This window comes from Lissotriton vulgaris, chromosome 7, assembly GCF_964263255.1.
Source record: "Lissotriton vulgaris chromosome 7, aLisVul1.2, whole genome shotgun sequence".
Taxonomy (NCBI): domain Eukaryota; kingdom Metazoa; phylum Chordata; class Amphibia; order Caudata; family Salamandridae; genus Lissotriton; species Lissotriton vulgaris.
Window position 1 is genome coordinate 849,145,715 of NC_141695.1, and position 24,394 is coordinate 849,170,108.

Here is a 24,394-nt window from a genome sequence, read left to right on the forward strand (position 1 = left end):
TCAATCCATCTACCACCAGAAGCGGCCCCATTCGTGTGCATACTTGCTGGCGTCCCTGCTCTTCCACCTGGAAAAATTGAGAGCCAACATGACTTACTTAACAAAACCAAATTCTGGCTGTCAAAAAATAGGCCATTGCCTCGTCACCTATATGGAGCAATAAGGAGCGTCAGGAGGGTGGACTGGCTGGGTTCTCTTCATAAGGATCTTCCTGGGGACCTGGTACTCGTGAGATTCAGAGACACAAACATTGTCCCTTACTTGAAAACCTGGCCGCCACAAGAGACAGACGGCCCAATATCTATATGGGACTTATATGACTTCTATCCCTCAATCCCTGGTTTTCCCCCTTTTTCGAAATCATACCCTACATGATCGGTCTACATCATGATCTTTTTGGGAAATACTGGGAGTGGTAATAACTAATTCTAACCCCCATTTTCACCATCTCAACCCGGGCGTGGAAGGGAACTAATTATGTTTGGGATCCTGTCCTACTGTTTTTGGATTAGATTGGACTTGGCAATCATGGAGTGATGTTGAACTTTGCAAGGTCCTACCTAAATTTACTCCTCTTTTTAGACTTTTTAACCTTTTTAATCTTTTATTTAAGTTGACACTGGTTCTTTTGATTTTTCTTTTTAAATGATGATCATCTTTTTCTTTACCTTTTTATTTGAATGAAATTGTCTAAATGTACTGTATTATTTTTTCTGTTACTGTATGCTTATATGATATTCTTTGGTAATATCGAATAAAGCTTATTTTGATTTGATTTGACCCACCCTTTTATGATTTTTATAAATCAAATAAAAGTATTATCACTGCATGTTAGAATTCTTGCCACTTAGTATGCTAAGAATTGTTGAGGAGAAATTCAGGAAATGTCATTTTACAGTGCATGACAAATGGCTGGCAATGATGAACAGAAATGTCCCATCACCAACTTTGGCATTTGAAGTCAATGAATGCCTCACTGAGATACTCTGTAAAAGTTCTAAATCTTTTCCATAAATGGGAATTTTCACTGGAATTTGTAAAGAACTGCCTAATTTTTGACCGCTTCAATAACATCGGAGACTCTGATTGTATAGTAATTGCATTTAAAGTGCACTTGCTACCCCCGAGATGTTGAAGGTATCCTTTTGCAGAAGATGTGGTGTAAGGGTCAGAGCTGCCGACTTTAGAAGTGGGTAACCGTGTTCGACGTCTGAACCGGCTATGATTCTGGGCAAATGACTTCATGTACGAGCAGATTAAAATGAATGTGTATTGTGACTGGGGCTCATGCAAAACACATCAATACCTTCGTGTCGGTTACGCTGCGTACGCACTATATAAAACTGCTAAACAAATCTATATATTTATATATGATTTCGCTGACTCCCAAGTGTCTCCATCAACCCCTTCCACCCCCAACTACTCTTTAAAGGTGCCCTCTCTGCGACAACAACTCTCCATGGTGCACCGCGTGCTGCATGTTCCTGCCAGTAGTAGTGATGACAACAAAAGTAGTGTGAACAGCAGCTACTGGGATCTACGCCTTCTCATTAAAGCCGCACCGCTATGGCTGAAACCCCGCCCCGGCTTGTGCCTGCGTCCCCGCCTCCCTTTCTCCCAGGCTGCTACTGGTTCCGTCTGCTGGGATGTAAATGAGGTGGGCGCGGTTCCCCGCTCCCTGCCCATCCCGCCGAGGCTTGGGGCTCAGGGGAGTGCGGGCCGGGGATCCACAGGGAAGGAGCAGCTGTGTGCAGGGACTGTTGTGCCGGGATACAGGGGACGGGTGCAGGAGCCTTTCTGAAGGAACTGCGTGTGCAGCAGGGTCCGCGTGCAGGAATCCTGCCAGCAGAAGCCCATGTGCAGGGAGGCCAGCCAGCATCCCCTTCTGCTGGCTGCAGGAGGGACCTACTCCAGCCTGCGCCCCGGAGGATGCCCTGCGAGGCAGCGAGCGCCTGAGGCGGCCACTCTTCTGTGACTTGTGCCGCTGCTCGTGGGATGAGGACCCCTTACACTGGATGGGAGCAGGGGAGACCGCCATCGAGAATCCCACCAGCCAGGACCTTTAAACCCGTACCTGAGCAGCCAAGACCCCAGCTCGGGCTCTGAGCTGCCCACACCCTCAGCCCTGGATCAGAGCAGCCGAGGGGTCCACAGCCGGGCCGGGCGCTCAGGAGCCTCGGTGCTGGACAAGAGCAGGCGGGACCCCTGGATCTGAGCAACAAAGAGGCGGCACTGGGTGTGCGCTGTCAGGAGGGCCCCGGACAGCGCCTGGAGAGTGCCGAGAGGAGCTCGCGTCTCCTGGTGCCTCTGTACCCCTGGGAGAAGGATCATGTTCGGGATTCAGGAGAGCATCCAGCGCAGTGGGAGCAGCATGAAGGAGGAGCCGCTCGGCAGCGGCATGAGTGCCGTCCGGACTTGGATGCAGGGCGCCGGGGTGCTGGACGCCAACACGGCCGCGCAGAGGTAAGCAGGGTCGGGCCGACGCTGGTACTCCAAGCCCCGAGGCACCCGAGTGCACCACTCTGTGGTTTCCAGTCTCCCCCAAGTCACTCGCCCCCCCCCCCCCCCCCTCACCATCACAGCAGCCTCTTGAGGGACCCCCTGCAACTTATTCAGCATCCTCCAGCCCCCTCCGCATCAGCATCCTCGACTTGTCCCTCGCCCTCAGTGGCCCGCAAGAGCGCGTAGAAGCTGCACCCCGTGCCAGAGGAGCTGGTAGAAGTGACACTGAGCCCCGCAGGCTCCAAGTATTTGACGACAGTGTTTGCTGGTGCACTTTTTTAAAATCATAACTACAGCGTCCTACTGAGCAAATGGTTCCAGCCCCAGTGTGCGCAGTTCACCGCCCAGCGCTCCAGGTTCCAGATGTTCCGAAGCCGTCCAACATCTGTAGTGCCGCAGCCTCGGTAGCCCCGGTCTATGAGTGGGCCTCCAGCTGCCCTGTACCTCAAGCAGCACCTCTCTTGGTCCCAGCCTCCCCCGATAGACAGTGTGATACAAACTCTTGCATTCACCGCACCTGTCCTCACCTCTGCAGAGCCTGGCCCATCTCGCCAAGGGCTCCCGATTCGTCAGTTCATTTAACTCTCACGTCTCACTACATTTACCATCTTGCCAAGATTGCTTGCTGCCTTGAACCCCCCCCCCCCCCCCCCCACCCCCTTTGTTCTTCCTCCCGGTGGTCCACGACCCATTCTGCTCCTTACCTGGGTTCCCAATGCATTGACCTCTTTTGGGGTTCGCTGTAGCAGCCCCCTCAGACGTCAGTTTGACGCTAAACAACATCTACTCCTCTAAACTTCAATATTGTTGCGCTAAAAGCAAATGTCAACAATGTCCACACACGTTTATAATTAAGCTTCGTTATGTCAAATTGTAGATGAATCCTTCCATCCCTTCCCCACAAAAGTGTGCAGGTGGTCCCCTTTAACACACTATGTGCATCGGCTAATACTTATTCCGGTCCCCTGCCTGTGTTCAAAACAAACTCTAAGAAGCCACAATTTCGTGCTTCCCCGAATACATACATTCGTTTATTCATCTACCGGCTGGTAATTTAATCTCCGTGGTGTTCATTCCTCCCCGATGTTTCCCTAAATCACGTAAAAGCCGGCAGGGTGGTATACAATAATAAAGCCACATACGCATACATATATGACCCCTGGCAGCCGCTGCCTTGCGCCCGTGGCACGGGCGCTTCTCCGGCAGCCACACTCACCCTTCCGGCCTGGCGGGAGCGCGAGGGCAGGTGAAGGGGTCCGTGCCAACCAGCATTTAAAATCCACATTCGACGGTGCCACGGCATGGCCTTGGGGTGGAAGAGGCTGGATGTAGACCAAGTAGGCGGATGCTCGTTTATTCCACATTGTATTTTTTTTAAGGGAAAGGGGTCAAGGTAGTGTCCGTGGAAAGACGGGATGTGGAATGATAGCAATGAGAATTGAGGGGAGGGAACCGACAGGTGGGAGAGGTGTAAAGGTTGGACAGGACGGAGCACTGTGGATCGGGAGGAACGGAGGCTAACTCTCAGTTCAGAAACTTTTCATCCAAAAGAACATTTCGCATAGAAGAGTGTATTTGTTTTCAAGTTGATGGCGGGATAGACAAGTCAACGAAACGAAGAAGGGTCGGGATGACAGGAGCGAGGAGTTTGGAAAAGGCGAAATATGATATGAGAGGTAGAAGAAGGAGAGACAGGGTGATCCTAGCGGAGGAGTTAACGGGAACACAATAGACGCGATGCGGGGCTTCTGGAGATAGAAGGAGGAGGAGAAAGAACGGATGGAAGGGCAGGAGTACCGACGGGGAAAGGTTGAGGGGTAGAAAATGAGGAAGAGGAAGAAGTGAAGGAGAAGAGGTTAGCTGGGGCAAGAGGGAATGAAGTACGTGCGAATGGCTGAAGAATGAGTAGTGAAAGAGGAGGCAGGGTGCAAGAGAACATGTCTTAAAGAAAACTAAAGAGGATGAAGGAGAAAAGAAGGAGTTGAAGGAGATGGTAAGGAGGAGATGGAGTGAGGGGGAAGAAGGATTAAAGGCGATGCATGTGAGGTGACGTTATAAAGGGCCTGTGAAAGGGAGATGGGTGAAGGAGAGGAAAGTGAATGAACTAAATGGAATGAAGGAGAGGACATTGAATGAAGGAGAGGATAGTGGATGGAGGAGGTTAATAAATGATGGAGAAGTCAAAGATAAGAGAATAAAGGGGCCCAAAATGGATGAGGGAGAGAGCACTGATTTAAGGGGGAGTGAAGAAGGAGACAGCGTGAGTGAAATGGATTATGTGAGATTAAAGATGATGAAAGAAAGATGATGGATCGAAGGAGAAGTGATGGAGAAGAAGAATTAATTGAGAGTAAAGGGCATGAAGGAGAGGAAAGAATGAAGGAAAAGCTAGAGTGGAAAATAAGGAGCAAGAGAGGGTAGGAAACAGAACAATGGGTGAAGGAGCGATGGGATAAATGATAACATGAAAATAATTTTTAAAGAAGAGATAAAGCAGAAAGAAGAGGTTGAAGGCGAAGTGATGGATAAAATGGTTTGAAGGAGAAGAAACATTAAGGGTGACTAAAACATACGATGGGCAAAGGATGGATTGACCATCCATCCAAAGTGTTCAAGGAAAATTATCATAGCAGAGAAGAAGCTTTGAAGGACGGAAACAGAAGAAGTGAAATATTGGAAGAGAAAAACAGTAAGACATTTGGAGGATTAATGAATAAAAAGAAGTAATTAAAAGGACAGGAAATATTGACGTGAGAAAACCATTTAGAAAATATAACCTTTAAAGAAAAAGGAAAGTATTGAAGAGGTGGAACTATCAAATTAAAAACCCAGTTGGAAGGACGAGGATTACAAGAAAACGCAAGGCTTGAAAGCGGGCTTGTCAGAGGTAATGAAGAGTTGCATGGAATTGGACCGAAGCAAAACGGTGACAAAAGTCAAGGAAAGTGAAATGTGGAGAGACACCAGCCTAAAATGTAGGGCAGATTAGCCATTTTAAACACTGTGTTTGTAGGAGTAGATGAGGGACGGCCAGGGTCTGGTCCTTGAACACCCTTTCTTTCTGGCCTGTCACTGGTGGTATGCAGCCCTCTCTCTGTCTTACTGTCGTGGGGTGGGTCTGGCCCAGGTCTTACAGAAACCTAGTCTTAAAAACTGAGTGGCCCTAGTTGGGTTTGACCCTGGCCTTATCTAGCCCTCTCCATGCCTCAGACGAGGGGGATCGGGTATTTATTTGCAGTTGTATATAGTGCTGGCCACATCAAGTAGACTACAGTGAGCAATGAGGAAAACCTGCTTCTAAAACACACATACTTCAAGACAGGAGCAAACTATAGTGTCTTTTTTAAGCCCCACAGATACTACTTGTGACACAAAATTAGTTGAAACAGAGTAGCAACAATGACATACATACATGATACATCCGCCCATGAACAAAGTGGATATTAATATCTCATATAAAAATGGTGTGTGAGGGCAGAATTATGTGGGATGTGAAAGGATCACTGTTGGGAATCAGCTAAGTAAATTGAAGGTAAGTGGTAATTTAGTGTTGAGATAGAAGTTCTTTCATTTCCCTGGTGCACTCTTGACTAACCCCCTTTGTCTCCGCTGTGCCTAAATGCTGGTCTTACTCCTGCCCAGACCTCTCCCCAACCCCAGGAGTGGACTTACAACTGTCCGACGCTGTCCTCTAACCCTCTATCCCCAGCAGAGTGGGTATTTTCTCCCCTGCCTCTCTCTCTCTGCCTGGTGAGTAGGTCTCACCCTCATCTTCCTAGCGGGGTGTGTTTGGTCATGGTCTGGGTTGCATTTTGTATAATCATCTCTCTCTCGTTGTTTGGGTCTGACCCAAGTCCGGCTCTGGTCGTGTGTGTCACCTCTTTCTCTCACCCTTCAGAATTGGACTCAGGTCTGTCCTTGGTGCTTTCTAAATCATGTTTTATCTCACACACCCACTCTCTTCCCCCAAAAGTTTCTCCAAGCCGAGTAGGTCTGGCCCTGGTCCCGTGGAAACTCTCCTCTCTCTTTCTCTTGTTTGGTGTAGTGAGTCTGTCCCAGGTCTCACCCTTGTCCTTTCTAAATCCTTCTCTCTCACTCCTCCTTTCCCAGCAGAGTGGGTCTGGCCGGAGTCTGAACTTGGTACTGTCCAAAGCCTTCCCGTCCCCACCATCTCACGTACAAACTCTCTCTGTGGTTCTGGAGCGGGTCTGGCCCGGTCCTACCCCCTGGTCAGACCCTAGCCCTCCCCTCCTTCCCCAGGCGCGGCCTGACCCGGGCCTGTCCCGGTCCTGGCCCTGGTCAGACCCGAGTCCTGCCCTCTTTGGCTATCATTGCCCGGGCGCAGCCTAGCCCGGCCCTGGCCCTGGTCAGACCCGGGTCCTGCCCTCTTTGGCTGCCCTTACCGGCTCCATCTAACCCCTACTCTCTTCTTCTCTCCCCCAGCGGAGTGGGGCTGGCCCGGGCGCACTTCGAGAAGCAGCCGCCGTCCAACCTGCGGAAGTCCAACTTCTTCCACTTCGTGCTGGCGCTGTACGACCGGCAGGGGCAGCCGGTGGAGATCGAGCGCACCGCCTTCGTGGGCTTCGTGGAGAAGGAGAAGGTAAGGGGAGCCCTGCACCCCGCCCCGGGGGCAGGCCTGCAGCAGAGCCCGAGCCGTCCACCACCAGCACACCTGACACGGCCCCGGGGCGCCCTCGGCCTGCTGTACCCCCCAAGGGGGCATCCTTCTAGAGGGCCGCCCCCGGTGCTGTAACTGAGCAGGTACTGTCCGGTGCTGAGCACCTGCATGAAAGGGGCCTACCTGCCTGCAGTACATTTAGGGGCTTATTTACAAGCCGCTTGCGCCGCAGGTGCGTCACTTTTAATATGGCAAAAAAGTGACTTACTGGCGGCGCAAGTGGCTAGTAAATGACCCCATGAGGTGAAAGTATCTGCACTTCTCAAGAGCAAACAAGTGTCCTTAATAGTGAGCACCTGCGCTTCTGTACTTGCAAGTAAAGCACGGGCCGCCTCGCCTTTGACCAGCAGTTTGCGCCTCTTCTAATGCAACCCCAAGAGCGAGCAGGCCTCTCGCACCCTTAGCGGTGCTGTTACTGTGACCCCAATATTAACACCGCACTTTTTAATTAAAGGGGCTTCCTCCACTGGGCAGCACCTGACACCGAAGACACAAGCCACTTGGGAAACACATTCAAGTAGTGTAAAGCTGCCATTACACCCTCCACTCATCACCGTTTAAGTATCCAGCGACAGGTGGTGTTTCCCACGATAATCAAGGTGTCCTCGCACACTTCGAATTATTTGGTATTCCCAGAAACAGCATCGCGCCCTTAGAGGGCCGGGGACAGTATTTCATCCTCGAGTTGTCAGAGGCCGCACACCGTGCGTGCTTCGCCCAGCCCTGCTTCTGCGGGTGTATCTGTTTGGGTGTTTTATTCAGACCCCTGCGCTGCACACCTCAGGTCTGACCCCCTGCCCGCCGTCAGTGTCCAGCTTCCGGTCTGCTCCGGAGTCTGACAGCCTTTTTCTTTTCCCCCCAAATATCCAGGAATCCAGCAGTGAGAAGACGAATAACGGCATCCACTACCGGCTGCAGCTCCTGTACAGCAACGGTGAGTCTCTGCTCCCAGCACCCGGGCCCTGCACCCCGGCCCAGACCCGGGGCGTCTGGGCCTGTGACCCCAGACCTGTACACTGACCCACGGGCCCCCACGCACGAGAATGCTCCACACCTCCCCCCACAGGGCTAACCCTGAATAGGTAACAGGAAGCCAGGGCAGGTACCATTCCGGGGGGAGGGTGTCAGCTTATACCGCATGCCATGTGGTGGCAGGTCCCAGGTGTACTGACCAGGTCGTCTAGTCCTACCTGGTTTAATACCCCCTCGGCATCACCTCCTCTCAGTCCGGGCCGGTAAAGGCAATGGGACATATAAGCTGTTTTATCATCATTAGTAAGCAGAGGTGCCCTGTTGAGCTCCGAGCTTTACACAGCAGATACTCTGCCTGGACCAGGCCCACCGTCGAGCCCCCTCTGCGCCTCCCTTTGAAGCCCCTCTTCTAAGCGCTGTGTGTTTCCTTTACAGGCATCCGCACGGAGCAGGACTTCTACGTGCGCCTCATCGACTCCATGACCAAGCAGGTAGGACGGCGGGGCTCTGCCGGGGACTGCGGGCTGTGGGGCTGGAGGGCTGAGAGGCTGCTGGTAGGGAAGGGCGGAGGAGGACAGGCCAGGAAGGCAGCGCTCCTCAGATTGACGGCTTTCAACGGTACATGCAGTACGGGCTTTACCAGGGAGGGGTGTGTGGATGGAGGGGGAGGGGGGGGGGGGGTGAGTTTAGAAGCCACACTCCATTCCATAGGCCCCAGAGTAATGCAAACAAAACAAAACCAGGAACTAAACTCCCCTTCTGGAAAATACCCCGCGCTTCCGGTAGATGTGGAAGAAGTAGGACGGGGAAGGGAGGCGTGAGCGCCCATAACTCACCCACCCTCTCAAGTGTACAGTATATTAGTAAACTGTACCCTCTTTAGTCTGCACCAGTGCACAAGCTCTGATTGTAATGAGTGCCCTTAGAGTGGGCTCGGGGGCCCCTCGCCGGGGCCTTTACCACCCTGGCTGACACTAGATAAACACAGGCCTCCCTGCCCAACCCCACGAGTGGCCGCCGTATCTGCAAATAACATCGGATGCTGCAAGGACGATTTGTAAAATAGTTTCCTCCATTATATTTCAATAGCAAAGTTGCATATCCAGGTGATCTCTTTAATTCTAACTAAACTTGAAGGAAGCTGTGCAGTCGGTGCGATGCATGGTGTTTCTTTAATGCTTTTGGCTTTTAATTAAACGGCGCCTCTGGGCTAACGCTACAGTTCATGTTGTGCGCTTTTGTGGCCAGTGCCGCTGGGTGCAGTGAGCGCGCTGTAAGTAAGCTGTGGGGCTGGCACTGGCTGGGACCCGCGGACAATCCGCGGCTGCCCCGACTCAGTCGGTGTTCGGGACCTGGTGAAACTGCCCGATCCTCGGGGGGCGCTCCGGTGCTGTGCCCGCAGGCACAGAACTGCACTCCTCTAAATGTTGCTCGAGCTCAGCCAGCCGAAAATTAAATCCTCACCACAAATTAAAGGCAACAGACACCACGTTATTTTTTCTGTGAGTGTATGTATTTAATTCTGAGGCGACAGAGCAGCACAACTCCCAGAATTTGATCTTGACCACAAGTACCCTAAAAACAAAAGTCTGTTCTTATAATAATTTATTTCACGAACATTGTCCTACGTGATAAAAAAAAGGAAGCGCTTCGGGGGAGGGGTGCTCTTCTGTGGGGACATCTTTTATTAGACACCGTGTTTGGGGCTTCAGGTGATGCTGGTTACACTCGCCACGGGGAGCGCTCGGGCTGCGGGGCCTCGCTCCAGTTTTAGAGACATGCTGTGTGTGCATCAGTCAAAGAGGTCTCTGCTGTGTGTGAGACCCCTACCCTGCCGTGTGCTGTCGCTCGCTGCCTCCTTTCTTTAATTGTTCATTTTTCTAGACAGTCCTTTTCTCGAAGGGTATTGCGTGTGTTAAAGAGGCAGTTTCTTGGCCTTAATAATTGCACGTTGCTGTGCGCGCAATGCTTTTTCTCGTCCGCTACACTGGTCCCACCCCCTGGCTCGGCGGTGTCACGCGTTGGGGGCTGTCTATTTCTTCTTATTTGTGTACGTGAAAGGCAGCTCTTTTCCTGTTATTTATTGTACGTCAGAGGAAGTTCCATTTTAGAATCATTTAATTTCCCTACAGGCATTTCATATCAGAGACGGCCCTGGTTTGCGAGTATTACTGTTTGAAAAGTCCAACTAAGTTACTCTGAGTTTTAGAAACATCGTATTTCCCCTTTCTCCTTATTTCATAGCAGATGCGTTTTAGATATACGATATATATATATATATATATATATATATATATATATATATATATATATATATATATATATATATATATATATATATATATATATACATTCCCTTTTGTTCTGAAAAAAATGGAGGTTTTCTAGTTACAGTGCTTTCGAAAATGCCCTGATTTCGCCGAGCGATGATTCCGCTGTTTTGTTTTGTTGAATTGAGATTTTTCTTTTTTCGAAAACAGTTCATTTGTTTTCATGTATTTCCTGTTAAAGGCAACCCTGACTCTTTATAAGCTCTGTTTCACCGAGTGTTATTTTGTTATTTTTCATTTATTTTTTGCTGGTGACTTTTCAATTTCTTTTTAACTTTATGTTTTAAAAAGTCTCGACTTCTTCAATAATTGTATGTCAGCGGCACATTTTCCACGTGTCTTTTAATTTTTTTACGATCTATTAAACTGCTTTAAAAACAATTTTTCACGGTAATTTGTGTTCTCGAAATTATTGTTTTCTCGCCGAGAATTGCCCTTGAAAGGCGGCAGTTTCCTAAGTAGGTTGTACATCAGACTGCCCTTGTGCGCCTACATTACATCTGTACCTTTTTAATTTCTATTCTTGTTTCTTGAACTTTCCTGTTCCGTCGTTGCTTGTCTCTTTCCACTCTTCAAGACTCCGTTACCTGTGAGGCCACTGTTCAGTAAATCTTTTTTTTTTATCTGTTACTTAAGCCCATACATTGGATCAACATCGGTTATTATTCTTTCTACCTTTCTTGGTTTCGTCTTCGAGGGATTTGTGCTTTTAATTCATCCCGTGTATTCTATATTTTCTGCCGGGGTGTTGTGGCAGTCAGTCCTCAGGCGCTGCGTGACCCGCTGCCCTCTCATTATTATCCGACTGCAGGGAGAGAAGAGACAGGAAGAGACCGTTTATTTTTAAATCTTGTAACCGATACTGTAGTCGGAGACCGGCTCTGCGGAGGGAGCATTTCTTTCTGTCGGCGCCCTTCATAAAAGTCATTATTTGAAGAAACGAAAATATGCGCGGTGAGGGCTGTTGGAGCTGTGCGTTTTTACATCAGATTTCATTCTAGGAAAGCGCGAAGAATGTCTCCAGCTGGGGCACCGGGAGTGCCATTTATTATTTATACAGAGTGGTGCCTCGGCGGCGAGCCGCGCGGTGCGTCCGGCGCGTACACTGCGTGCACGTCGTGTGCACGTCGTGGCGCAGGGCCCCTCTGAAAACACACCACGCTTCAACGCCTGAGTCTGTGAGCGCGAGCGGCTGGGGCGTGCGTGCCGGTTGCTATAGGGTGTGAAAGTGCTTGGAAATGCTAGGATGTTGTATGGTGAGGATGAAGGCAGATATTATCAACCAGAAAGGGTGGTGGTGAGGGGCAGGCGGAATTAGTGAGGTAGGGTAGGGTATTGGAGTGATGGGTGAAGGTGGTAACAGGGTGTGGGACACACACACACACAAAAAGAAGCTACCCTGAATGGAATTGTCGTTTTGAGGTCAGTGACCAAAAAATGACAAGCACTAAGCCCTAATTAGTGGAGAGCTGGGCATCTGAAAAAATGTAAAGGACTGTCCTCATACATCACCAGGTGTCATGCTTCATCATTGGCAGTCCTTACTCTCTAGAAACCATGTTTGGTAGAGAGCGGGCCTCTGTAGCAGCTTGTGGAGGGAGTGTTGCAGGACGGTGGGGTGGCGTGGGGGAGGAGCAAGGTGGGGGTAGTAAACTACAGAACAGGGCCTAACGGAGGTAAGTAAACAAATAAATACATTTTTAAAAAATCATTGCGCGCGCTGCATTGCCAAATGCGATGCAGCGCGCAACAAAATTCGATTTATTTATTTGTTTACTTACCTTGGTTCGGCCGTATTTCTTAGTTATTACCCCCCACCCTGCTCCTCCCCCGTCCACCGCCCCGCCACTACTGGCGGGCCTACACATGGAGACATGGAGGCACTTCTAAGATCTAAGTGGGGGCCCGTGAGAAAAGTGATTCTTAAAAACTAATATAAAAACTGAAATACATTTATTTGCTGGGTATTTACTTGGTATGAAAAGCTAAGTGTGGGGATTGGGGGAACTAGTACCCCCTCGCCACAGTGATTGTCGTCGTCAACATGTTTCTGCCAAATTTTCCCAAAGGGTCCATGGCATTCATCAAGACAAAAGAACTAGGGCTCCTATCTCACCATATCTGGCCAGATGTTACCACTGTGTAAGGTGACCTATGTCATCCCCTAACTAATTGGTATTCATTAACCCCAAGGGAGGGCCCAATTTGCCCCATGGAAAGGGGGTAAGAGGGACCCATGTAGTCACCCTTGCCTCAAAGGTACATCCCTTGTTGTCCACCTAGGCTATCTGCTCTTCTTCTCGATGTGTGTTATTATCAAGGTGTGGGAGCCTGGTGGTGTCAATTCGGGGCAGGAGGTGAAGTTTAAAGACTGGGGATATGGTGTGGCCGTCTTGAGGAGTAGCTTGAGGGGTAGGGCATGTGGGGGTGGTTGTGTACTTTATGTAGAGAGTATGGTGTGAGATCGTGAGGGGATAACATCTTCGGTATAGTTAGAACAATGGTGAGGAGATGGGTTACCATTGTGGGAGTTGGGGGGTATCAGAGATGATGACATAGGGCGTATGGTGAGGTGGGCACAAGGGGGGAGTCAGGTGGTGGGTTATAATGGCGAGGTAGGAGAACTGCCAGGCAGCAGTAGATAAAGTCAGTTGAGTGTTTCTTTGTACTCTGCTTTGGAAACACTCCTGTTAGATGGAGGGACATGTTTGTATGAGCTGCAGGATGTTCCCGCTCCCTGCTGAGAGGCGTGAACATACTTCTCTCTGAGAGATTGCACATCCTTCCTCTGGGAGGCTTGGACATGCACCTCCTTTTTAGAGGGTTCAACATACTCTCTCTAAGAGGCTTAGGCATATCCCTCAGGGTGATCAGGAGTGGGGGGTAAAGTACATACTCCGTTCTGAGCCCGAGGTAGAACCATTCTCCTCATTGAGGCTGGACACCCTCTTCTCGAAGGGAAAGTCAAGGCTTTAAGTAGGATGACAAAACTGGGGGAGCGGGTGTTATTTCCAAAATGGGCGTGGCAAGCCTGTCAAGGGTATGTGGCCAACACAATCAAGGGCGTAGCCTAACCTGTGGGTATCAAGGCATTCTTTGCAGATTGGTAAATGCATGAAGTTGTAATATGTCACGATTACCAACTTAGAACTCCCCTGCTGTACACCACTGAGTAGATGACAACATTAGCATGTCCTCTCTGGGTGCTATTGGGGGCTCAGAGAGAGGGGACAGTGGTCGATCTGACTTTCCAATGAATGCCTGCAGTTGAGTGTAATCACAGACGGCACCAACAAACCTCACATGGTGTTACCAGCACCCTTCTAAAGGTAGGCCTGAGTTTTCTCTTCACAAACAGTATATGCTCCTGTGCACCTGCACCCTAGCCTTTGGGGCAACGTCAAAAATGAAAATAGATGATTTTGTTTAAAGTTCTAAGTCAGTTTCATGCCCGGACCTGTGCACTGAGTTAAAATGTTAACAAGTGGCTGGTATTTGTGTTTCAGAAAGATGTGATGATTTTGGGTTAATAGGTTTGGTCCAATCTGTGTTAAGCACATTAAAACTAAGGAGGGAATATTGTGATTTCTGTCAATTCAGCGATGGGCACAAATGATGGTTAGGTTTTATGCATAGAATAATTCCATCACTGACTGACATTTCATTAATAAGAAGTCCTTTCTTGGGGAGCAGTGTGTTACCACTTCATACCACACCACTATTCTCAGAGGCCTGGCCCATCGAAAGCTTGTGAAGTGTGAATTAAACAGAACAAACAGATCAGAAGTTTTACAATACTGCATGTAGGTGTATGGTTGCTGTTGTCACTGTGTAACTTTCTAGGTTTGACCCATCTTAGCCTCTTGTCCTTCTGAGTCTGATGAACAAAGACAGTTGAGATGGGGGAAGGCAGCAGTTAACATGTAAGCGCCTAGTGGTGTAGCAAAGGTGCTATATGGGTACTTGCGCTACAAAGTGATGAAAAGTGACACACATTCATCGTGACATGAGCTTGTATGTTCAACTCCCAGGCCCAAACTGCTCCTTGCTACCCACTCCTGTGCCCCCAGGGAGGCAGTAGATGGACACCACCTCCATCCGTTATTTCTGAGCTGAGTGAGTGTCTTTTTTGAATCTCTTTACCAAATCACGGTGCTGCAAAGGCACTGGCACGCTGCGACGTAGCCAGTATGGCATGGGCATAAAACAGAGCCCAATAGGGACCCGTTTCGATACCCCCTTTTAATAAATGCCAGTGCTGAGCATCGATAGGACCCAGGCCACTGAAAGCCATGGGGAAAACTGTCCCTACTGTTTTTCGTTGAATGCTTTCACACACTGTGAATCTGAGGCAATTATGCGCTGTCTCTTCATTAATAAAGTTCACCTTGCTGTTTACTGTTATGTATTTAGGCACCATGAGGCTCCAGGGAACTGCTGAACCATATAATTTCCCAGTGAAAGTAAAAAAATAAACAGGAAAGGCCTCCAGCGCCATATACTTTGCCATTTTATCGGCCTATTATAAACCCTCAGTCACACCTATTATCGTTCATTTGTGTCTTGTGGCTGTCTCTTTTTCTCTTGTTGCCTCTTTTCTCGAAGGCCCTCATCCTGTATGTTGTTCAGTCACTTAGTACATGTTTCTTAGAATCACTACGATCATATATCTTTCATTGTTTGTTAAACTCTCAGCACCTGGATACCCTTGCCGGTGATTAGCCAAACTGTTGGTTTGTTTGACAGTCTTTCATACCCAGTGTGTACCTAGCTTCCATTCTTTAGTGCGCGCAACGAAATTCGTTTTATTTATTTATATGTTTACTTACCTGTTAAACTCCGTAATCCATACATTACTACCCCCCACTCTGCCCCTGCCCCTCCCCTTCCCCACGTCACCGCCCTGCAGGAACTCCTACTTCTGCCCGCGGCTGCTCTCTCTCTCTCTCGACCACTGTCAATGTAAATAACAGTACACCATCAGGAGGCAGGTACTGCAATTAAAAAAAGAGCGAGCAAGAGAATTCGGGAAATCAGTGCAGATGCACAAGAAATGCAAGGGGAGTAACATACGGATGAAGGGTGCTAGGTATGCAAAGGGAATATTCTGACACATCTCATGCTGAGATCTGTTTGGCTGCCAATACTTCAACCAGGAAGTGTTGGCAGCCATCTTGGGACTCAGACTCAGACCGAGTCTCAGGAAAAAAGTTTAAAAAAGGCATAATGGGGCATGGTAGGAATACCCTGACTCCGTGTGCTGGGGCACCACAGGGACAACAATATTTCAAAAATTGTTGCCATGATTTTGCGGAAGATCTGCAATCCACCCAAAAATGTAAAACAAAATCCAAGTGCTGGTTCCTGTGCTTGTTTTTTAATTTCCCCCACAGGTGGTTCACATCCTGAGGGAATAATGTTTTATTAAATAGGGGAGGGGGTGCATGTGGACCCCCACCCCAGGCTTTATAGCCCTGGGGACCACCATCCCTCAAGTCCCGGTTGATATTAAACAATGGAAGGGGTCGGCGCTGCCCTCTCCCGGGCCCATTTCGGCCCGGGGACCTCACCCCCAGAGGCCGGAAAAAGTGTAGCACGGGAAGGGGTGCCTCGTGGACCCCTACCCCGGTGGAGTTCTGTCCCAGGGACCCATCCCCGAGGGCCCGTTGGCGCAATGGAAAGGGAGGGACACTGCATGGCCAGTCTTCTGGAGCTATTAATGTCCCCGGGGTCCCACCCCCCTCTTCAGGGCCAGGCTCCTGCTACCTCCTAGGGTGCCCACCCCTGGACATAGCGGTTTCCCTGCTGCACAAGTACATTGCAAGTGTACTTTGGAGTTTATATCAAGTTTTTAATGTCATATTTTAGAATATGTAACATTTGTGAGAATGTTCTTGTGAAGTTATAAATAAGCGAAATCATCTGTGAAACTATCCATAATGAAATTAACAGAACATTAGACTTCAATGAATTGCAGTGTTTACAATGAATTGTTTAAGAAGTAGATTCATCTTTGGATGTATTAATATAATGGGTTTGAAGAGAAACTTTTAAAGATTGCAACATCTCAATTAATTCTCCATAACCTAAACCTGTCTTTTATGTTTATCACAATTGTTGTACACATTCACTCACAAGAGGGCGTACGTTGTCGTAAACAAGGTTGCCAGGGGAAATCGAAATGCATTGACAACATTACTATGCATATTAATAATAAAGATATAGAAACTCATCGAGGAGTGGCGTATCTCTATATGCAGAAATTGAGACTTTATCGGTAGGTTGTTATAGTTAAGACCATGCTTCCATAAAAGCGTTTTTTGACTTGCCTATATCTTTGGTGCGGTTTGACAAATCTTCATGACATTTCCCCCCAAAAAACTGGCCAGTGATTCTTGTTGTGTATGGAATGTTTTGGGGCCATCTGTCAAGCGGGGGGTCGAGAAAAAGGGTTGGGGCTAAAAAAGTGTTTTTCCAATGTTAATTTCCATAGAGATTTTTAGACACAAATACCGCCCACATCGCTGGGCAGAATTACACCAAATTTGGGAGAAATGTAGCTCTTGGTCCAGAAAGAAAGTTTTTGTTATTTGTGTAAATCTGGTCAGTAGTTTTGAAGATATTAAAGGAAATCCAAATTTGGATATTTAACATCCAACTGTCCCTGTGCTGAAATCTAATTGGCTGCCAACACTTCAATCAAGAAGTGTTGGCAGGCATCCTGGGGCTCGGCTTCAGCCATGTGCCACAAAAAAACATTTAAAATATGAAAAGGGGGCAGGGTTGGAATACACTGACACCTAGCTGTGGGCTGGAGGTCCCCCTGGTACCCCGACAGGCCCAAAAAGCACTTTATTTTTCAAATGTTTTGCCTTTGGTACACAACGGAGCAGCAAATCTGCGGCAACATTTAAAGAAAAGAAAAAAACAAGTGCAGACCCCTGTGCTTGTTTTGAAAACAGCCCCACGAGAGGGGGGGGGAGTTCCCAGGGGCATATTTTAAAAACAGGAGGAGGCACACCTGCCCCTTCCTTAGACAAATAAAAGCTGGCACCCACTATGGCTGCTGGCTGAGGAGCTGGAAGAAGCCAACAGGGGTTTTGGCGCCCCCCTGTGGCCCCCAACAATATTCCTTGTTGTGGGTGGCTGTCTTACTCTACTCTATCCTTTCTTTGTATTCCTCTCTTTAACCTCGCAGTCTCAGTCTTTTCTCTTTCTTTGTTTTACCCTCTCTTACGCTTTCTACCTAATTTTCCTTGTCCCACTTTGTTTCTCTTCATCTCTTTCTGGAATGCCCCTCCCTGTCTATCTCGCTCTGTTTTATATCTCGTTCACGCTTTACTTGGTTTTGCCTCTTGGGGTCACAGTGACTTATCATGTGTGTTGTTGGGGCTGCATGGAACTGGTCGAAAGATTCATGTAAGAAAAGTAGAAAAAAAAATTCACATGCACAAAGGGGAGTTTGATGTTTTGTAATCAATTTGTGATGAGTGGACAGTGCTCTCCTTGGATGTCCTCCAGTCTGACATGTCTTGTAGTATCCTCTTTGTCAGCTTCTTTTGACTCTTTCGGCACGTCTTCAAAAATCAGGGCATTCATTTTCTTCACCAGAAGTAGAAAATAAAACGATTGCTTGAGTCTGAATTTCCTCTACATAACTAATACCACAAGAAACACAAAAGGTGATATATATATATATATATATATATATATATATATATATATATATATATATATATATATATATATATATATATATACTAGCAGCCCGCCCCAGCGTTGCCTGGGGGCAATGAGGCTTCAGGGCCAACCACCCGCCCCGACATTGTCCATGCACGGACACAGACCAGGCCCCCCTCCCGCCCCGACTCACTGCCGCGCTCCGTGCTTCTGTCGCCTGGCCTCCTGCATGGACACGGACCAGACCCCCCCTCCCGCCCGACTCACTCCCACGCTCCATGAAAACTTTCCCTTTCCTTACCTGTGCTGCCGCTCCTCACTGCACAGCCGCTCGTCACTGCACCGTCGCTCCTCCTTCGTCTTCATCACGCACGTCGCGTCGCGGTCATCACGCATGTCCCGTCGCGGTCATCCCGCACGTCGCGTCGCGGCCAGCGCTAGGTCCGGCCGGCGCTACTTTCAGGGGACTACTTTGTTTTCAAACTTAATTTTTTTAATTTACTTTTTTTAAAAATTTATATAGCCTATGTACATCTACACACCATGACATTTTCATAGATGTATCGGGTGTATAGATTGGCGCTGTGGTTCCCAAGTTTACCTTGCCAAAAGGTGCAAGTTAGCAAGTTATCTCTTTATAATAGTAGTGTGTATATATATATATATATATATATATATATATATATATATATATATATATATATATATATATATATACACGATAACTCCACACACTACTTCCGAGTCAGACCAGAGGTCAAGTCGGCGCAGGAACAGAGGAGACGGACCAGCAGATGCGCTACACAGGTTCTTTTATTGCGTTATAGTCGGTAGCAAGAGGGCACTACGCGTTTCGGGCTTCAAAAGCCCTTGTTCACATGCAAGTGAACCAGTTAGACTTTTTTAATTTTATAATGCAGTGTGACATGATTAGCCCGCCCAGACACGTGATGTCACAGTCTCATAGATATAAAAGACATACTTTTTTTATATATCGAATCTGTTGTTGCATACGGACTTTATACATTATTGCAAGCAAAGTATGTATTAAAAGACATTCTTTAAGGCAACATACCATAAAATATAACAAAATGCAATAATAATGTTATATGATCCCACAAACATAGCTGATAGGAATTTCATATTTTCAGGATAAATCCCTTAAAAAAGACCATACATTTCATATATATAAAATCTTTAAAGTGACTGGCGGACTAATGTCTAAGTGTGAATATATCTAAATTAGACCGGTTCTGAGCCTGCGTCAAGTGGAGTATATTTAAAGTGCGTGAGGGAATGAGGAAGATGGGAATAAAGTGCTGAACCAACATATTGCACAAAAGTACCATGTGTATTCAATGCATAAATGCAGTTTAACAGTTCGAGATAGGACATTATCCTTTACTATATCTCATATTAAAAACTGTAAAAACATTTGATACTGGTATTAAAACTACAATATGTAAAATTCATTATGACTAAAAACACCCAGTGTAAAAAAAGTGCTAATCAGATAAAATTAGGTAGTAAAGAGTGTATACAAAATATTAAATAGTAGTCAGTGTATATTTACAAAATAGGAGGAGGTAAGGAGCTATCTGTTTTGATGAAAAGGAGGCCAACAAGGAACTTGACTGGCCAACTGTCTAGCTAATCAGATAAGTCCTATCCTAGGTCACATTAGAAAAAGATATGTATATATGTGTCTATATATATAGTCACCTGTATATTTATTTGGTCCACTAGGTAACAGGGAACCTGACTACCTAGGGGAAGTTACATCCAGAGCTGATACTTTGTTTACAAGGACTCCATGTTTACATCATAAACCTTATCATATGAAATGACGAAGATCCTCTGTGATGTTAAGCCCATTTGGCCACTTACTATCATATTTGAGAATCATACGTGACTCCAATTGTCGGAGTTTTAGTTCTCGATTACCCCCTCTTCTTGATTTGGGTACTGAAGCCACAACATAATAAGATAGACAATTAATGTCTTTGTTGTGTGAGCTCAAAAAATGGCGGGCGACAGGATAAGCAGGATCTGAGTGTAAAATGGCCCGAATATGCTGAAAAATTCTGACATGTACCGGTTGTATAGTACTGCCTACATAATTGAGGCCACAGGCACATGTCAGTACATATACAGCATATTCTGTTTTACAAGTAAATTGGCCTTTAATAGGAAACTCAGTGTCGCTGAAGGGAGTTTTGTAGTGTGTCTTAACCATTCCAAAATTACAAGCTCTACACGTAGAGCATTTTCGGAATCCCTCCTTGATTAGCCAATTAGGTTTCAGTTTGAGCTCTGGGCTGCTTTGATCTAGCACAGCTCCCATATTCAGTGCCCGACGAAAGGTAACCAAAGGTTTATCAGGAAGCATGTTACCCAAAACATTGTCAGTATATATATATATATATATATATATGTATATATATATATATATATATATATATATATATATATATATATATATATATATCACCATCCACCCTTCAAAGTAATGAAATGAAAGGAAGGAGCCACACGCAGGGATTTGACAGGTGGGGTTCTTTTTTAATGGAAACTCAGGCAGCTGGGCATTATGCATTTCGGTAATGACACCTTCTTCAGACACCCCTCGCTGCCGCTCCTCATGCCCGTAGTGCCCTGTTGCAATGTTCGTGGTTTAATGACAAGTCCATTTGTAAACGCCGCCCCAATCATGTGATCAACCGCCGAGTTGCAGCTAATGTCAAACTCCAACTCCCAGAAGGCTATGTGTCTGGAATGCGTGTTGTGGGAAACCAAAGCTGTTTATTTTCGTTTTTTGGCGTTTACAAATCCGGGCACACTTGATGAAGTGCTCTTCTTAATGTCCTGACCCCTCGAGTTCCCGCCAAACGTTCCAACCTTCAGAGCGCCGGTCTCTGGGTAATGAGATGGCGAGATTGCACCAAACTCTCCCGTGTAGTCACGGGCTGCCTTTTGGCTTCAGCGCTGAGTAGGTGAGCTGCCTGTAAGCCCATAACTGAGCTGACTCCGTATCTGCGAACACAGAAGTGTACCAGGAAAGCAGGCAGCCTCTTGGCGGTACGGCGGCTCCTTAACGTGTCTCTGGCCGGCACGTAAAATCACCATCCACCCTTCAAAGCAATGAAAGGAAGGAGCCACACGCAGGAATTTGACAGGTGGGGTTCTTTTTTAATGGAAACTCAGGCAGCTGGGCATTATGCATTTCGGTAATGACACCTTCTTCAGACACCCCTCGCTGCCGCTCCTCATGCCCGGAGTGCCCTGTTGCAATGTTCGTGGTTTAATGACAAGTCCATTTGTAAACGCCGCCCCAATCATGTGATCAACCGCCGAGTTGCAGCTAATGTCAAACTCCAACTCCCAGAAGGCTATGTGTCTGGAATGCGTGTTGTGGGAAACCAAAGCTGTTTCTTTTAGTTTTTTGGCGTTTACAAATCCGGGCACACTTGATGAAGTGCTCTTCTTAATGTCCTGACCCCTCGAGTTCCCGCCAAACGTTCCAACCTTCAGAGCGCCGGTCTCTGGGTAATGAGATGGCGAGATTGCACCAAACTCTCCCGTGTAGTCACGGGCTGCCTTTTGGCTTCAGCGCTGAGTAGGTGAGCTGCCTGTAAGCCCATAACTGAGCTGACTCCGTATCTGCGAACACAGAAGTGTACCAGGAAAGCAGGCAGCCTCTTGGCGGTACGGCGGCTCCTTAACGTGTCTCTGGCCGGCACGTAAAATCACCATCCACCCTTCAAAGCAATGAAAGGAAGGAGCCACACGCAGGAATTTGACAGGTGGGGTTCTTTTTTAATGGAAACTCAGGCAGCTGGGCATTATGCATTTCGGTAATGACACCTTCTTCAGACACCCCTCGCTGCCGCTCCTCATGTCCGTAGTGCCCTGTTGCAATGTTCGTGGTTTAATGACAAGTCCATTTGTAAACGCCGCCCCAATCATGTGATCAACCGCCGAGTTGCAGCCAATGTCAAACTCCAACTCCCAGAAGGCTATGTGTCTGGAATGCGTGTTGCAGGAAACCAAAGCCGTTTCTTTTCGTTTGTTGGCGTTTACAAATCCGGGCACACTTGATGAAGTGCTCTTCTTAATGTCCTGACCCCTCGAGTCCCCGCCAAACGTTCCAACCTTCAAAGCGCCGGTCCTCTGGGTAATGAGAAGGCGAGATTGCACCAAACTCTCCCGTGTAGCCACGGGCTGCCTTTTGAGCAGTGTCCCTTGGCTTCAGCGCTGAGTAGGTGAGCTGCCTGTAAGCCCATAACTGAGCTGACTCCGTATCTGCGAACACAGAAGTGTACCAGGAAAGCAGGCAGCCTCTTGGCGGAACGGCGGCTCCTTAACGTGTCTCTGGCCGGCACGTAATATCACCATCCACCCTTCAAAGCAATGAAAGGAAGGAGCCACACGCAGGGATTTGACAGGTGGGGTTCTTTTTTAATGGAAACTCAGGCAGCTGGGCATTATGCATTTCGGTAATGACACCTTCTTCAGACACCCCTCGCTGCCGCTCCTCATGTCCGTAGTGCCCTGTTGCAATGTTCGTGGTTTAATGACAAGTCCATTTGTAAACGCCGCCCCAATCATGTGATCAACCGCCGAGTTGCAGCCAATGTCAAACTCCAACTCCCAGATGTCTATGTGTCTGGAATGCGTGTTGCGGGAAACCAAAGCCGTTTCTTTTCGTTTGTTGGCGTTTACAAATCCGGGCACACTTGATGAAGTGCTCTTCTTAATGTCCTGACCCCTCGAGTCCCCGCCAAACGTTCCAACCTTCAAAGCGCTGGTCCTCTGGGTAATGAGATGGCGAGATTGCACCAAACTCTCCCTGATAGTCACGGGCTGCCTTTTGAGCAGTGTCCCTTGGCTTCAGCACTGAGTAGGTGAGCTGCCTGTAAGCTCATAACTGAGCTGACTCCGTATCTGCGAACACAGAAGTGTACCAGGAAAGCAGGCAGCCTCTTGGCGGAACGGCGGCTCCTTAACGTGTCTCTGGCCGGCACGTAATATCACCATCCACCCTTCAAAGCAATGAAAGGAAGGAGCCACACGCAGGGATTTGACAGGTGGGGTTCTTTTTTAATGGAAACTCAGGCAGCTGGGCATTATGCATTTCGGTAATGACACCTTCTTCAGACACCCCTCGCTGCCGCTCCTCATGTCCGTAGTGCCCTGTTGCAATGTTCGTGGTTTAATGACAAGTCCATTTGTAAACGCCGCCCCAATCATGTGATCAACCGCCGAGTTGCAGCCAATTTCAAACTCCAACTCCCAGAAGGCTATGTGTCTGGAATGCGTGTTGCGGGAAACCTCCTTCGTCTTCATCACGCACGTAGCGTCGCGGTCATCACGCTCGTTGCATCACGGTCATCACGCACGTCGCGGCCAGCGCTAGGTCCCGGCCGGCGCTACTTTCAGGGGACTACTTTGTTTTCAAACTTAATTTTTTTTATTTACTTTTTTATTTTTATTTATATAGCCTATGTCCATCTACACACCCTGACATTTTCATAGATGTATCGGGTGTGTAGATTGGCGCTGTGGTTCCCAAGTTTACCTTGCCAAAAGGTGCAAGTTCTCTCTTTATAATAGTAGTATAGATATAGATATATATAATATATATATATATATTATATATAATATATTATATATTATATATATATATATATATATATATATATATATATATATATATATATATATATATATATATATATATATATATATATATATATATATATATATATATGCAGGCAAAGCACGAAGACTGAAATCTGGAGCCCCAGACCCAGAAAACGACACGAGTCCCAAAGTCAAGGCAAGTTCTTTTTATTTTCTTAAGGCAGAGGCAGCATACGAGACTTATATATATATATACCAACAAAGTTTTTTCCCATTTAGGAGAGCCACACAGGTAGGGACGTACAAATCCTGTTTAATCTGCGAAGTTGCAACAAAGTCGATGAAACAAACACCAGAATTATTCCATAGCTGCCTGACGCGTTTAATGCTAACAAAAGCATTTCCTCAGAGGCAAAAAGTAATTCACCTGCATGTAGCATCAGCAAACGTTTTATACTTAGTTCTACCTCCCTCAGCGGGCGTCGGCTCGCGCTGAGCATCACTAAGCATGATGGTCCTTGTAGGTTAAGTCTTCCTCCAGTGAGTTTGCTGAATGTGATGACAATTTTCAAATTAAAACCCCAGTGGG

The 24,394-nt window shown here is 47.4% G+C and overlaps 1 protein-coding gene across 2 annotated transcripts in view; it reads left to right on the forward strand.

The window, feature by feature from the left end:
- Window positions 1-1,695: 1,695 nt before the first annotated feature.
- EBF1 (EBF transcription factor 1) overlaps window positions 1,696-24,394 on the forward strand; it is a 797,810-nt gene continuing 775,111 nt past the window's right edge. For both annotated transcript variants that reach the window (XM_086931219.1, XM_086931220.1), the window contains exons 1-4: window positions 1,696-2,463; window positions 6,946-7,102; window positions 8,051-8,114; window positions 8,588-8,643. In XM_086931219.1, the coding sequence (XP_086787345.1) occupies window positions 2,330-2,463; window positions 6,946-7,102; window positions 8,051-8,114; window positions 8,588-8,643 (411 nt within the window). In that variant the 5' untranslated portion in view covers window positions 1,696-2,329. The remainder of the gene's footprint in view (window positions 2,464-6,945; window positions 7,103-8,050; window positions 8,115-8,587; window positions 8,644-24,394) is intronic.